The sequence below is a fragment of the Mustela erminea genome, chromosome 10, assembly GCF_009829155.1.
Source record: "Mustela erminea isolate mMusErm1 chromosome 10, mMusErm1.Pri, whole genome shotgun sequence".
In the NCBI taxonomy this organism is placed as follows: Eukaryota; Metazoa; Chordata; class Mammalia; order Carnivora; family Mustelidae; genus Mustela; species Mustela erminea.
Window position 1 is genome coordinate 47,875,544 of NC_045623.1, and position 17,453 is coordinate 47,892,996.

Here is a 17,453-nt window from a genome sequence, read left to right on the forward strand (position 1 = left end):
TGTGTGAAAACCCATAGCAAGAACACTCAGTGTCCAGAGGACCATGTATAAAAACAACTATGAGTCCCATATCTCTTCTGTACTTGCATCTCATTTCCTCCACAAAAATTGGGGATTCCTTGGTGGCAGGGGTTGTGTTATTGTCGTGTCTCTTACCTTGCAATTTTACCTTTTCTACATTAAAGGGTCTCATGAAAGATTTATTGATTGACAGTGACTGGGTTAAGTGAGAACTATCCTATCATTTGGCCTGAAATAGTTGGAGAAAAATACTGGTTTTTATTAGTATTTCCTGTTTGTTTCATATGATATAAACCACACTTTTTCATCTTCTTATTTATAATTTTGTTTTGCTGATAATATTTCACCTTTCACATTCCCCATATTGAATCTCTTTCAGGAAAACCTCCTTGTGACGAATTCTCTTTGTTTGCCTTTCTTCGTTACAGTTTCTGATTTCACTTTCCCCTTACATCGCCCTCATACAACCCCTGCATTAGCAGAGCTTTCTTCACATGCACAGGGCATGCATTTCTAAATACACAAAATAGGGAAAGTTTTATTTTCCCTACAAATTTTATTTTAGAGATAATTGTTTATTTGCTTAATTGGTTCTGCATGAAATCTTTGCGCTCTCTATCCTTGGCATGTTGTCATTTCAAGATTCTTAGTTTTGGGTGGAGGAAAAAGGGGAACAATTAAATATGAAAGGTGAAAAATTATAACCACAAGGGACAGCTGGAGTTTATCTGATGTGACAATTTCCTTTTTCTGGTACGGATTTGTTGCACTTCTGTTGGGAATGAAGCAAATTAGTGGCTGTGACAGGAATGTTCTATTTTATGAGAATTTTTTATTCTTGGAATGTAATTATTTCCTTGACTATAGGGATGAATAATGCATATGATTTGGGTTCTGGTCTAGGTATAGAATCCCTCATAATCCTTTTTTTTGATGTCCATTTGGTTCTCAAAGAATGTGCTATTCACAGTATTACTTCTCAGGGCCTTTGGACTTGATTAATTGAATTTTTCCACTTCACTATTCATTAACTTGATATCCAAATATTTTGACCATTCTTCATATGAAATATGACCTCACTGGGTCTCCAAATTAACTTTCATTATTATAATCCTGTTCTCTTCATTTTTAATTTATTTCTAATTTATTGTTTTCTATCAAGTTCTTCTCTTTTCCATTTTGGTTATTGTAGATGATGATGTCCATTTGTAAATGAACTTTCATTAGGTTTTAGACTCGTTATTTGGAACTTTACTGCCTTTGTGCTCTTGTGTATGTAACTGATTTTAATCTTTGATCACTTGCTGTTGGTTTTCCATGTTCAGTAATTGTGTGAAAAAGAAGCAAAGAAAGGCCCAGAGAAGAGAGGGTAGTGGAGTCAAAGTTCTCATTAAAGTAAAATGGGTTAAGTATCAGAGATTCTATTTTCCTTCTTACAGTGTGATTTTTCTCCCCCTCAGAATATGAAGAAGATTTTGAAGTAGATGAGGAAAAACAAGATGAGAAAGCTAATGAAGAAGGACAGGCTGATGACCAAATGACTGGGACATCTAAGTCACCCTCAGATGATGAAAAAGACCAATTAGACCCGGAAAAGGAGAGTGAAACCTCGTCACAAAAGGCAGCAGATGCTGACGACAATGTAAAAGATGAAGGTGATGGGTGCTCTGACAGTGAGTTGGAGGAGGATAAACAAGGCAAGCTGTTACCCAGGTCATGGGACATGAGCTGTTCACCAAGTGCGCTCACTACTTTCCTTTACCTTTAATGGGATGATCCTTTTTTAAGGGAGCATTTAGAGCCTGGATCCCTAACCAGGGATGGTGATCAGTCTTCCATAAATACCTAATTTATGGGGTCACTCCTTAATCCCTTCTTTCCTTAGTTTGCTGGCATTTTTCACCAGTCTTCAGTAAAGCTAGTAGTGACATGCCTTCTGTTTACTTAGAAAGTTACTCCTTTTTTTTTTTTTTTCTAAATCCCAAAGTATCCCCTCTTACATACATATATAGACACACACACACACACACACATACCCATGTGCATGCATGTGTGTGCATACCATTTTATACCCTTGGAAAAATGAAAAGTATCTTCCATTCAGTAAAGGGAAAGTTTGAGATTCTTGCCCAAGTTCACTTTTTTGTCTTCACTTACTTTGTACACAGGGTGCTGGCATCTTAGTTTCATGGAAGGATTATCTCTCTTGGTAAAGGCAGCTCTCTCCCAGTCTGCAAGCCAAAAGTGACTTTGAATGTTCATGGAGAAAATATAGAAAGGTTTTCAGGTAGAGAAAGTTGCCCTTATCATCTGAGGCATATTTCAAGCATTTTAAGACTTTTTAAAAGAACTTAGTTTCCTGAAATAATGTTCAATCAAAGAAGGAAGCAATTTCCTGCTGTCCCATAAAAGGGTTTGACCAAAGTTATGTGATTCTTAGTTAATCTGAGATCTCTTCTGGTACATTGGGAGTATTTACTAGGTATAGATATGTATGTCTTTGTAGTTTGCTTTGGGCTGGAGAATGAGGTCACATTACAAGGACTTTTTTTTTTTTTTTTTAAAGATTTAATTATTTATTTGACGGGGGGTGGCACACAATTAGGGGTAGAGGTGGGCAGAGGGAGAGGGAGAAACAGACTCCCCTCAGAGCAGGAATGCGGAGCTCCATCCCAGAACCCTGGGTTCATGACCTGAGCCAAAGGTAGATGCCCAACTGAATGAGCCACCCAGGCGCCCCTATAACAACTTTTTAAATTACTGTCCATTTCCCCCATTCTTTCCTCCTCTCAACATTTTTTATTGTATAAAATTCAGAATTTTGAATTAGAGTAGTATATTGGGATAATATAAAATAAGAGTAAATTCAGTAACCAAGTAATCATAAGAGCAAATATTTTAGTTATGCTCTCTTCAAGAAATAATTTAAGCAAACCTATTCTAAAATTTCATGCACACACATAAAGGCAATAAAATACAGAAACTGTTTAGAGTAAAAGAGAAGATAATTTTACTGGGAGCCATAGGTAGGACCATCACTAAGCTTGAACTAAAAATTTAATCCTGAGTTTCCTGACAGTCAAAGCAAAGAGTAAAGCACCATGGAATTTAGAATGATGTTCGCTATTACTAAACTCAAAAACAAAATTTGCTGTCACTTTTATTATAGTTGAAAGACCCACTCAAATTAATGGCCAGGCATTGAAACATTTTTTATAAAGTCTAAACTAGGCCATTTCTCTAATTCTCTTAAAACTTGCATTTTCTGTTTCCAGGCATGCTTAATATATAAGGTTTTTCTCAATTTGAATGTGAATATTGGATTTAAGTTTATATTCCAATATGGCATAGAGAAAGTGAAAGAATTCTATGGAAAAGTGATATCACATGAATCAAATTTTGAATAAATTATATGAGTGACTTAAACCTGGAAAAGAACTAAACGTGTTTGCTTGTAAATATAACTGGTTCAAAACACAGGGACTCAGTTTTTCATTTCTTCAGTAATGGTGGGGAATTAACAAGTGTTGATTTCATGAAGATTCAGCACATTCTTTTAATATTTGGTCATCTGGGATTATTTTTGTGATACGTAATCATCTTATTTTCATAGGTTCAGATGGATTTTTTCTAAAACAGAATAAATTTTTATGTTCAAACAGAGAGGGATGTAGGCAGTACTTGGATCTTCCTTGGAGGGAAAGCTTTAATCACTTAGACCTGTGATTATTGAATAACTGACAGAATAGGTAAGCTTTAACACTGAATACTGCTTACATATAAATAATTGGAATCCTATGTTTGGAAAGGGATCCAGAAGGTATTGTTTATTAAGACTCTGTACTAAGTACTGTGTTAAATATTTTATATGAATTATCTGATTTACCTCAAACAGTCTTGAAAAGCAGGTACTTTTTTATCTCTATTTTATAAATACATAAACTTGGATATGGTGGGATTCCAAGGAACTCATAGAACCAGAAAGCAGTGGAACCAAGACATAAAAACATTACCCAACATCAGAGCCTGGATTTTGGAGAAACAATATAATAATATTCCAAATGAGAAAATATCTCTTTATCTGAAAGTAAAGCAAATTCCCCCCACCCCCAAAGCATTCTCCTTCCTCAAGACTACATTTTAGAGGCACTTGAGCTCTTCATCTTCTTCTCTAGAGTCTTTTTTGTTTGTTCGTTTTATTTTTGAAGAAAGGACATAAAAATGGACATTTCCTACTTTTACTCCAATTGACCTTTCTCCTCCGTGGATGGACTTCCCTGTCCACTCCCAGGCATTGAGCTCAGTTCCAGCTGAGGCCCCTCCTCTGTGACCCTGTCCTACCTTGGAGCTTTCACTGAGCTCCTTAGTTTATAACACTATCATTCAGTAATTCATTATTCTCTTATTCATTGTCTCTTATTGTTTCATATGGTAAATTTTACCCATCAAATTAATTACACAAGTTAATAACACAAAATTGTTACACTCTGAAAACCAGGACTGTATGTTGTCTTTGTTACTCTTCACAGAGGTGATTTCCTCAAAGACATTTTGTAAATATTATGCAATTACTTGATTGTTTTAACACCAAGAACACTAAGATGCTTTTATTCGCCACGAATAAAAGCACCTTAGAATTTTATTGGAAAAGATTGTATATAGTTAGCTGCATTATTGGGTAGAGAATATATAATATTTTTGAAGAGGTACATAGTGAAATCTACTAGAACATATAAAATCTAGCCCGCAAATGGGAAATTTAAGAGCCAGAAATTAAATTTGCCAACTATTTTATTTTGTTGCTTCAATAATGATATTATTAAGAGCTCTTTTGCATTTTTGGTATTTACATTAAAACTTTGCCATCATTTTGAAATAAAATCTCATGCTTATTACTCTTTCTTTCCTCTACCTCCCAGCTCTTTTATTTCCCATCCCTTGATTTTGATAACCTGGCCTCGTGTTATTCAGAAACATTCCTTTTAGCATGCAGAGTATCTGAATTAGAGATTTCATCCAGCAAACAAAGTAGCATGTATTAAAAATGATAATGACACAGTGGGTTCCTTGGAACACTCTATTAAAAAGAAAGACAGCATTTCATCTTCAGAAGAGTAAGAGGCATATTGTGACCACTGAGTCTGAGACACCAGTTCATCCTTTTTACTGACATGATTAAGAATCTTGCTGTTAGTATTTGGACGTGTTTCATTTGAACCTGCCTGCACCTGTTCCCAGAGGGCAAACAATTGCCCAGGCTGTCACTCTGGTGACAAGTCAGCCCCATTTAAAGTGCCGGCTCACAATGGCGTGGGCCCGCCTTGATGAACGCTCTGCGCTGAGTAGCCATGAGTGATGAGCCCCAGGGAACGAGAGCCACGAAGAGACCCTGGTTTAGGCATGACGTGTAAGACTTTCCATCGTTTAAAAAGAACGACAGCTTCCTTTTCTCTGCATTTGTGTTGGCAACCCCAGGCACTAAGTCACTAGCTGAAAATATATTGTCATCGATGAATGTTATAAGGTTGAGGGGAAAAGCGTCATGTCACTGAGAATATACTTTTATGCTTTCACGGACAGTTTGGATGATAATGCTTCTGAGTAAGAGGTAAAGAATCAATAGCTTCTTTTTTTTTTTTTTAAGATTTTATTTATTTATTTGACAGAGATCACAAGTAGGCAGAGAGGCAGGCAGAGACAGAGACGGGGGAAGCAGGCTCCTCGCTGAGCAGAGAGCCCGATGCGGGGCTCGATCCCAGGACCCTGAGATCATGACCTGGGCTGAAGGCAGAGGCTTTAACCCACTGAGCCACCCAGGCGCCCCAAGAATCAATAGCTTCTTATGAGAAAGATTTCAGAGAGAGAGAGAGAGAAAGAGAGAATCTCTTCCCAGAATTGCAAAGAATAGAATATAAGAATTAAGCAAATGGTTTTTGAAGTAATAAAGATAATATTTCCCTTTTCCATTTTCCCTATAATCAGCATATATTTATATTGAAGAAACTTATAGACTTTTAAAATTCCAGAGTCACAAAAATATTCTATTTACTTATTGACTTCAGGAATCTCGCTCTTCATTTCCTGGCCTGACTAATGATGAGAAGCACATGAGGGGAGACTGCTCCTTCCATGCCGAAATCATAGGTGCTATGAAAACACATTCGGTGGATGTCAGTGTAACTTGACTTTTCCTTGAACAGAGAGGACTAGGGGAAGCCTGTAGATGGCCTTCTGGTTAGCATCAATATGTCTGATTTTGGGTTTTTTTGCATGATTGTCAAATTTTAATTTTTCTGAAAAGTCAGAATTCCTCAATCTATTCACGTTTTGATTACTGAAGTAGGAAGCCATGACTTTTAAATACAGAATCATTTTTGTCCACATAAAACACTTTCCTCTGAGGTTCTTCTCTACAGTTTTGAATTTGCCTTGTATACAACAAAGGTATTATTGGGCTACCCAATAAAATCTTAATCTTGGTGGATAAATGTAAAAGGACTTAGGCAGCACAGTGTGACACAGGATTTGATTATATTCTTAGGATTTTAAGTATTCATTTTAATGTTTAAAAAAGTGCAGATAAAGGTAGTCATGGGGAAAGTTTTAAGCTTTTTCAATTTTTTCATCTCCTCCTGCTAGAACTGCATTTACCTGTAGATATTTATTCTTACAAAGTAATGTGTACATTTGTCTCATTGATGAATTGAGTCATGAATTATCGGTGTGAGGACATATGATCTCCCTTAAGACAAATAACTAGTTACCGTTTATAGTTAGAATTTAATGATTTCTACCTTTATTTTTATTAAACATACATTCAGTCTACAATATTTATGAGTATGGAGCACTTGTCTAATTAGGCATTATTGTACATTAAAATATTGACTAAACCACAGTATCTAATATAATATAAAAACTGATTTTTATGAGCTCCTGTGTATAATCAAGATAGGACTATTTATATGAGTAATAGTAGGACGTGTAAATTCGTGTGTCACAGCCAATTTGAAGACCATAGGAGCAGCATGTACGCAGATTTTGTTGTGAACCCTCAGACCAAAGAATGGGAGAGAGATGCAGTCTATATTAGTTTGGATGGGTATAAGATCCATTGGGTTGTGTTGAAAGCTAGTTGTTTTTGACTGAATTTACATATTTGTACTGAGTTTGCACTTAAAGTGTCCATGGGGCCTCAAGCTAGTGAACCCAAAACAAAGTAGTTAAAATCAGGGTACTAATGAAGAAAACGGTGAATTTAAACTATAGTAAAACCATGCTCTATGCTAGGAGATGAGAAATGATTCAAAACAAAGATCAGGGCTTACAGTTTGTTCAAAACAGATAATAAAGCTGCTGATAGCAGTGAGGAGTGTAACAGCAGCTCCTGAGAGAGCTGTCCATGGTCACTGTGAGGAGAATGAACAAACACCTGAGGGAACACGTACAGTTGATCTATTGTGCTTGTGCAAAAGGAAGCAGTGTCTGGCTAGAGTGTGTAATCTCTGTGGAAGCAGGGTCCTGGCCTGCTTTTTTCTCTACTGTGTCCTTAAAACCTAGCACGTTGCCTGACACATAAGAGGACTATTTTCCATTTGTCATCCTGGGGTGGAAGTTAGTTAAGAGAAGCGATAGTAGGTCTGTGACAGTGGGTGCTCTCTGTTTGAAGGCCTTTTGGCAAGTAGAGTAGTCTTGGTTTTACTATAGTGAGTCATTACAAAAAATATGTTTTACAAAACTTGCTACTTTATAGCTAGTGGGCATTGGGTATTATTTAACTTCTCTGGGCCTTACATTCTTTTAAAATTAAATTAATTTAATTAATTTATTTGAGAGAGAGAGAACGAGTGTGAGCGGAGGGGAAAGGGGCAGGTGGAGAGAAAGAGGCAGAGAATCTCAGGTTGACTCTGCGATGGGTGAGGAGCTTTAAGTGGGACTCGATCTCATCACCCTGAGATGATGACCTGAGACGAAACCAAGAGTTGAATGCTTACCAACTGAGCCATCCAGGTGCTCCCCTTACTTTCTAGATCTAGAAAAAGAAGATAGCTATCCCATGGGATTAAATGAGATATTTATGGAGTGCTTACCTCCAAGTCTGGTTTGCAGTAAGTGCATACATAATCATGATCATGTTTTTATTTATTTACTTTTCCTCAGCAAATGGTTACTGCAATTACTTTTCTTCATATAATGCACAGGGTGAAATCACAAGAAAGAAATGCATTAGACTATACTTAACGTGTATGACTCCATAGAGGGGGAAAGACTGGAATTCATAAAAAAATCATTATTTTATTTTGTGTCATGTAATTTCTGCAGACTTACAGAGACTTACAGAGAGACTTACAGAGAGAATTAGCCCCATTTTACAGTCAAGAAAACAGAGGCTTAGGGGGGTTTGTGGAAGAGCCAAAGTCAAAGCTAGTCACCAGCCACGTCATGATTGAAGCACCTAGTTTCATCTTACAGAGGAACATATTATTTTCTCTCAGTCTCATGTTGTGTGAAATAGTAGTCATGCAAAAAAAAAAGGAACAGTTATCAGTGACACGAAGAGAGAAGACAGTGAAGGGTTTGGAGCCTGACTGAATGCAGGGTGGAAAGTCAGAAATGCCTCACAGGGCATGGACTCAAGGTGCCGCACCAACCAGTGCACATCATTTCTTTACCATAAAGATCAAGAACAGATGCTTTTAGCTTCAGTACCTAAAGGGAGCCATGCAGAGACAAACAGAATTGGGTGGGAGCCAGCTTTGCTTACTAACATACCTTCAAGATAATTTTTTCCCCCATACTGACAAAAAACATGAAGTATGTGCCCTCAGAGTTCTTTCGTGTAAAATGTTCTTTTAGACAAAAATTTCTATATCAAAACTTCCTTCATTTCTAAGACAATAAATAAAATTAGTGATGAAAATCCCATTCCGTGGCCCTGAAACATTTTGAGCTTTTATTTGTAGGCAAAGGCTTGCCCCAGTGTCTGCATGAAAATGAGAGAAAGAAATGAAACTAAATTGCACAGCAAGGTTAGAGAGAAATTGGAAAACTGAAATGAGTTTATATGAGAGGTCAGGTACCCTTGCCTCTTGAAGGCCGTTCATTCTCCTGATCTTTCTTCTCCAAGGGACTGACTCAAAATGAACCAGAGTGTGTTTCAGCCTTTTGAAATAAAGTAACACAATTAATAGGAGCTATGAAAGAAAGGTAGAGGAATGCTCATTTTTCTTATTATGTGAACACTCTCAGAGACAAAAGTGAGTCATGAAATCAATATTAAAGAGGATAGATTTGAATATTTGGGGGAGTACAGAGCAAGTATAATATTGCCTTCTAGCTAATTGTGCAATTAATGAGAGCTATTGATTGAACAACTAGCAGATATGAGTTGTTTTTCTTTAAAAAAAAAAAAGTGAGATGCTTAAGAGAGGGTGAGATCATCGTCCCTTAAATTTCTGAAGTGGTACAAATGAGATAGAGAACAACCGTCCTTGATCTGCTGTGTTCCCTACTGAGAGGCAGATTTTATAAAATGGAGATAAAGAATGAGTGGTTAAGGTATGCGTTCCTTTGAGAAACAGTGGTCATCTGGTGCCTGTCAAAGCGGTTGGGAGATAAGAACAAATGGAATCGTACTGAAGGGGTTCTGTTGCTTAAAGGCTTTTTAGAGTTTGTTTCTTTACTGCCGTGTAGCATCTCTCAAATCTTTGTGGAAACTCTGATAAGTGTCTGTGACTATACTTAAAATTCTAAGCCCTGTCATGGAGAGTCATTTGGGCTGGAGGGTGTGAAGGGAAAGGATAAGAGGAAAGACAGGTATTTCTTCCCTTAAAGTCTGTATCAGCTGCTACAGCCATCTGTGTAGCTGCCAAACAGAAATAAAGAACAGAAAAGAGTAAGGAGCACACAGAGCAGAGAAAACAACAAAGCTAAGCAGCATTTAAGTGTAGGCTATTTCATTTGAAAATATAGTCTATAAAAAACTACTGTAAACACAGATCTGTTGGTGAAAAACTCAGAAGCAAGTTTGTATTTCTCTGGCCCCAGCATACGCCGTGACTTTCAGGCTGCACGTCTTCCTTCCAGAGATTCAGTGTGTGTGTGGCTTTCTTGGAGATTTTTGAAAGGGCTTGTGGGTAGTAAGTACGAAACCATTTCCAGTTTTAGTCAATCTAGTCGATGTATCGGTAGCACCCCGTCAGCACACGGCCTCCATCTTCTAGAAGCCCTCTGACTGATTCCATGTCCCATCTCCCAGCTGTGGCAACCCTCTTCCTCCTTCAGAGGACAGCCCTGGGCTTCGGAGCTGCTTCACTTGCCCAGACAAAGAGTCTGGAAAAGCCAAGGTGTTTACCTTCCCTTGGGGGTGGGGGGCGGTAGGAGGTGGTAGTCACCTCTGACTGGAGCAGAGTATGAAAGCCCGACTCCTTCCTCAAGAGAGGAACAATTCTAATATAATTTAGACCTCAGAGGTCCCTGTGGGATCAGCTGAGGTTGAGATGTTGCTTGAAAGAGCTCCCTTGATTGACCTCTTGCCTTCCCTGCCCTGCTTCACCTACATCTGCAAGAGTTTCTCCTGGAGCGTATCCTTAACATATCACATGAACCCTGACCTCAGCGTCTGCTTTGGGGAAACCTGGAATAAGACAACATGTCCTCCTCCACACATACACACACACACACACACACACCCCACACATGCACACACACGTACACACAAGCATCCCTTCAGAATATCTTTCAAGTGTCTTGGTATTATCTGAATGCATTGATCTTTCTAGTACACATTGCTAGCTGGATAAGGTTGGTATTACAGTAGATAAAAATTTAAGTTTTTTGCACAGAGAATACTGTGGCTAGTCAACATGATAATGAATAAGCACTCTTACTGAACAAGTAAGAGTATTCAGTTTCTTCTACAATGAAATAGATACAAAGACTTTCCAATAAAATGTCTTTCAAAAATACATACATACATACATACATACAGTTGGTTTTTAGCTAAATGTGATTTCCTATTGAAAACCTCTAGACAGCTGCCTAAATGGTTCAGTCAGTTTAGCGACTGCCTTTGACTCAGGTCATGATCTTGGGGTCCTGGGATGAAGCCCCACTTTGACTCCCTGCTCAGTGGGGAGTCTGCTTCTTCCTCTCCCTCTGTTCCTTCCTCTGGCTCATGCTCGCTCACTCTCATTCTCTCTCAAGTAAATAAATAAATAATATTTTTTTAAGAAAGAAAAACTTCCGGAGACTCAGATTGCATAGGTTTTTCTTTATCTTGACAGCTATGTGCAATATATGTGAAAACGGTAAATCTATGAACCTATATTTTAAAAAATTTAGTATAATTGTTATTAACCTAATTCCCACAATTAATCCAGTTGTTTTATGGAAGAACAATGATGTCATTTTAATTTTTTAGATATAAAGACTGCTTCATCCTCCTCCTCCAGAAGTCACCCATGTTCTAGTTGCAGTGACGAGTCTGCTCTGGGAGATGGAGGAGCCCACACTGGAAACAGTCCGAACAGAAGGGCCAGGAGTTCATCTTCCCAGGAGCTGAGTGAAAGTGATGAGCCAGGAAAATCCCAACTTCCAATTGAGGATTATTTAGAAGTGGAAATCGAAGACCAAGAAATTATAACAGCGGATGTAGAGACCAAGCCTCTGCCCATAGAGGAACACTTGGAGAATGTTCTTGAAGAAGAAACAGAGAAAGGAACGCAAGTGATTGCCGAGGGCTTATCTGAGAAGTCCAGGGAACATCTTTCCACAGAAGAAAAAGAAAAGGATAAGAGTGAGCTTTGGGAAGGAAGCACTGCTAAGGTGGAGGACAAAAAGGCAGGTCCCAGTAGGGTGGAAAAAGATGGTAAGTATGGCCATTGAGTTGACCTGCCATTGTTCCATGCATGGAAGCTATTTGGTCCTTGCATTTCTGCCAAAGCTTGGGAAATACGATTGTGATAATGCCAGAGGCATTCAATTTTTTTCTTATTCCTCTCTTCATCACATAATCATACATGTAGTTTCAGCTTGCTGTGTCCCTTCTATTGCATTTTAAAAGTTGATAAATCTTATATAGCTTGTTTCCTATTTTCTGTAAATTCCTTCTTGTGTTAATTCTATCTCAAGAATCAAATAAAACACATTATATGTCTGAAGGCAAGGGTATGTGTGGCTTTTTAGAGGTACTATTTAGAAATACTATTTCTTCTTAGCTATATATATATGTACTTTCTACACACACACACACACACACACACACACACACACACACACACAGCTGACATTGGTAGGTGCTCACAATGTGCCAGTTCTAAACACTTACTTACATTAACTCATCTACTCCCTACAACTGCCCAGTATCCCCTGAGTTAGGTTCTCTTATTATCATGTCTTTTTCTCACAGGTGACAAAATTGTGGCTCAGAGAGGTTAAGTAAATTGTGAAGATTATATAGCTCCTAAGAAGCATTCTTAGGATTTGAATTCAAGCAGAATGGCTCTGGTTTTTAAAGATTTTTCTATTGTATCTGTGCAATAGGAATTTAAACTTAGATAAAAATATGACAGTTTCATAGAAAACTCCAAACTTTACTTTGAGTTCTTCTCTGAAACTGAGTGACTTCCTGACCTAGTGGTCCCTGGGTGAGTATGCAGGACAGTTCCTTTTGAATGGGAAGAGTGAAGAGTGTCCCACCATAATCAGGTCCCAGGACTTTCAAGATATGGAAGATCTGATGCCTTCCTTGATTTTAGGGTACAGTTAAAGGACCAAGTTGTGTCCTGTGGACAGCTGGATCATACCTGCCAGATGTTTGGTTCTGTCACTCCTTTCCTTCCCCTGTTCTCTCTCATCTGTCTTCCCTGCCAAAATGGTGGGCATTCTTCTCAATTCCAAGCTAAATCTGTTTTCACATTTTAATATTACTAAAATCATCTGTTTTAAAGCTTATGAATATTTTAATGTCTCTAACTTTTTTTTTTTTTTTTAGGACCTTAAAAGCTGTTATTAAACCACTGGGGCCTACATCTAGGAATTGAGGATGTTGAATAGTTATCTTTCAATTATCAGTATTATTCACCTTCTACCATGTACAGGGCACCATGGTCAATAAGAAATGTGTAAGAGAGGGTGCCTCCCATCACATGTTAAGGGGAAGGCGTGGCACACCAATAATTGGACAAAGGTCAGTAATCATTCATAAAGCCAGAGAAGGTACAAATGCTATGGTGTTTCAAAAGAAAGGGAAAGTCCCATTTGGTTAAGTACACCTTGAATGTTTTTGTGAAGGATTTTTTTGAGGAAGGCTTTAAACGTTAGATACGATTTTTAAGATCAAACAGAGGAAGATGAAAGCATTCCAGATAGTGGGGTGTAGCAAATTCAAATAACTCTAGAATATACAGCTTGACAAACTTCAATCCACAGGCCCCATCTGGTCTACTGCCTTTTTTTCTCCTTCTGCATTAAGAATGTTTTAAAAATGTTCTGTTTTTAAAGTCTTTTGATGGTTTGAAAAAAATCAAAAGAATAATAAGTGGTGACACAAAAAAAATTAAATTCAAATTTCAGTGTCAGAAAATAAAGTTTTATTGAAACAGAGCTATGCTCACTGGCTTACATATTAATAATGGCTGCTCTTGCATTGCAAGGACAGAATTAAGTAGTTGCAGCAGAAACCTCCTGATAGCTCACAAAGCCCTAAGAATGCATTCTCTGGTCCTTTATAGAAGAAGTTTGCCAACTTCTCCCCTGGGATTAAAGACCTCTGAGATTTTCAAAGAGGTTTTTCCATACATGAGTAAAGATCCTCATTAAAATATATTTGAAAACTTCTTACAAAATAATTCAGGTCTTTGATCATGGATTTCATTGTTCAGTTCTAGAATGTATAATGTACCATCGAGGAAATTTGTACAACTGGGCAAGTTGCTGCCCTCAAAAGGTAGAGATGTTGAAGTTCAGTAGGAACAGTGACATTGTTATTTCTTTAACTTCCACTTCAGAAAACTAGATTGTGTACCTGGCCTTGTGTACCTAGACATCTTTTCATAAAGCAAGATAAATGTAGTGTAGGTTGTATTTAGGTGATGATGGAATAGCAGAAACATTGGACTAGGATCGTGCCACTTGGAAGAAAGTGAGGAGGGTTTTTTCTGAATGTGTGAAATGAAAAGTGTGTAGGTTTATCATTTTTCTTACATATTATGGGAAGTCTGTGTTCTTGACTTGATAACATCTATAATTCTAAAGCATTTTGTTATCTTTTTATTAAGGCAGGTTTGACACTAGATGGCAAGGTTTGTGACTTTTTATCTTTCTTAAGCTTTAATAAATGTAGCAGGTCTCTTTGTCAGTGTTTATTTTTCATTAACTGCTTATGACATAACATGAAATAACAGTCAGAATATAGAGAAGAGTAGATTTTTAAAAAATTACCCATAGGTTTAGCGCTCACACAAAAATCACCTTCAATATGTGGTCAGTTTTTTGATTTCTAAACTTAGGGCTTACAAAGTCATGTTGTCATAATTTTTATAAAATGTTATATCCTGCTTTTTATCCTTATTGTTATACCATAAACATTTTTTGTTATTATGTAATCTTCAATATCTGTGTGTCATCCCATTCTGTGGTTTTCGAATAAGGTAACCATTCCCCTATTATTGATATTTATATTTTTCCCTATTTTCACTATTATTAATAGAACTCTAATATCTTATGACCTAAGGTAATTTAAAATCTATAATTATTTTCTTAGGTTAGGTTCCTAAGAGTATCATTTCTAGATCACATATTAAGGCTCTTGATAAAATTTTTTTCTTACAAAGGATTGGTTGAAAAGTTTAAACAATACAAAACAGAGAGAATGAAAAGAAAGCTGGTCCTCCTTGTCCCACCTCTACTCTTTCCCATGCAACAGTGTCATATCTGCAGAAAATATTTTTTTTAGACCTGATTCCAGAGAAATTTCTCTCTATACATATATAAAAATATATTCATATATTACATATATATACATACATTCTTTTTATAGATAGATGGAAACATGATACATTTTGTTTTACCACTTGCTTTTTTTTCACTTAATACCATGTCTTCAATACCTTTTCATGTTAGCACATATAACTATATTTTATTCTTATTCACTATATAGTATTCTACTTATTGCATTAGTATTTTATAACTTTGCAAATTTTCTTAAAAATATGTTGCCTTCTGTGCAAGAACCGGTAGATTTGTTCTATGGCCCATCTTCCACAAAAGAACAAAATTTCTGGGTTATGGAGGCCTAGAGGCAGAGGGGAAGAAAGTACAGTGGAAAATGAAACATTAATGGATTTTTAAAAAATGGAAAATATTCAGAATGATGCAGAAAGATTAATGCTATCAAAAACCAAGAAGGCATAGATTATAACTCTTGAGTGCTGATGTTTTTAAATATATTTAAGGAAATGATACAGTAAATGTGTAAATGTTTAAAATAATAGATAAAGAGAGGTCAGAAATAGTCTCAGAGTCCCTTATATGAATAAATATTTCTAAGAAAATTTCAGATAAAGTAAACTAGGTCTTGACTTGCCTGATGCCAAGCAAAGAGGTTATGACTAGTTCCTCTTTCTTAATGGAGTTTTCTGTTAGATGGATCAGGTGAGAGGGACGGAACCAGAGTTAATGCTTGAGAGGAAGGTCATGTAGCTGACCATGCTGCATTCAATCAGAAGGCATGGTAAAGAGTGAAATGTGTATTATTTTATTTAGATCTCTGATTAGAACCTTAGGTCAAAATGGGGACCGAGATTATTTAGATCTCTGATTAGAACCTTAGGTCAAAATGGGGACCAAGATAATGTATAGAAGATTATCTCTCATATTTGTTTGGTGCTGAATTATGAACTGTGATTATGTTAGGAACAGGTGTGTGGGCTACAAAATTACAATCAGTTAATGATGTTTTATAGTGTCCCAACGAATACAACTTTATCTGAATTGTTTTCACTTAAGATCATAGCCGTGGATAAAGTAGTTAAGTTCTATAGTCAGTACCTTTGTACCTTTCAGATTGATAACATAAGGTGATATTTTTCTTTCTATTTTATATGTCTCACTTAATTGGGCATTGTCCAGTCCACCAACAAATCAGGTGAATTGATATAAAAGATGTGTTGCATCCAGTGAAGTGGGTAAAGTAAAAGATTATAATTGCCAGCTACAATGGGACAATGTCCTTGGGAGGCAATTCAGGATGATAGGGCATAGTGTTATTTTAATGTGTTTATTTTTCTCTGTTATCTTCAGTTTAAGCTGTCTTAATGCACTGTGACATGATCTTTGCTCTGTGTTCTACTAGTGGAACAATTTAGGTAGATTAATTTGGGAAGTAATATAATTTATACATTACAAATATAAATAAAATGTTGAGTAGAATATTATAAAGTATACTGTAAAATGTATATGGCAGCAGGCATTTTATGCTTTTATACGTGAATGAGAGGACATCAGCATGCTTGGCCAGCTTTCTAAACCTAAGTAATGTAAAGCCATATGCAGTCTGATCGTCATGTGTTGTGAGCTGACGTCTAAAGTACTGGGGTATTCTGGACTAAGTGTAGAAGAAAAACCAATCAGGGTAAGAGGACAGAGTAATGGTTCTAGGAAGGGGTGGATTTTAGGGACGGCCTTTCTGATGAGGGGACATTTGAGCAGAGACCAGCAGGAATTACAGGGCAGAGGTACCCTGCCAGCTGGAGAAAGCCCACAGGAAGCAGAAAGAAGAGCAAACTCGAGGACTCTAAACTCTAAACAGGGAGCATCCTTGCTGAGTGAAGCTTCCGGAAGGGAGGCTGGTGTGACAGATGCAAACAAACAGATGAACCAGAAAGTGGTGGAAGATGAGGCAGAGAAAGAAACGTGTATGCCATCGGGAGGATTGCATTCTAAGATAGAATGGTTTGAACATGCAAATGACGTGATCTGAAAGTTGCAGAAAGATGATTCTCTACTATTCTGTACTGCATGGAGGATAGATATTAGCTCTCTGCAGCTGTTATCTCTGAACAGCTGTGGACTTGAGTTTGTAATTAGTCCTGGGTTTGTGTGGGTGGTGTTGCTGAGCCGGAGGTAAGAGCAGGCGCATCTTCACTGCGTAGGTAGAGGGTGTTAGTCACAAAGTCTGTCATGGTGTCTTGCTAGGAAGGTAATTGATTGGCTACACAAAGAATGATCGAATCACACGCAGGGTATTCAAGGTCATGGGGAACTTGGGATAAACTTGGATAGATCTTACTCTTCCTTTATAGCTTCTTACATCCTTAAAATTCAGATGAAAAGTTTCCTCTTTAAACCTTTCTTCTGTTAGTGAGTTGCTCAGCGTTATTAGTGTGTTTTGAGATGGGATCCAGTTTGTTTTGTTTCAAAACAAGTGGAGAAGC

General features: G+C 37.2%; 1 protein-coding gene across 2 annotated transcripts in view; it reads left to right on the top strand.

Moving 5' to 3' along the window:
* Positions 1-17,453, top strand: part of ERICH3 (glutamate rich 3) — a 97,500-nt gene that overhangs the window by 67,376 nt on the left and 12,671 nt on the right. For both annotated transcript variants that reach the window (XM_032302005.1, XM_032302006.1), the window contains 2 exons: positions 1,482-1,718; positions 11,441-11,887. In XM_032302005.1, the coding sequence (XP_032157896.1) occupies positions 1,482-1,718; positions 11,441-11,887 (684 nt within the window). The remainder of the gene's footprint in view (positions 1-1,481; positions 1,719-11,440; positions 11,888-17,453) is intronic.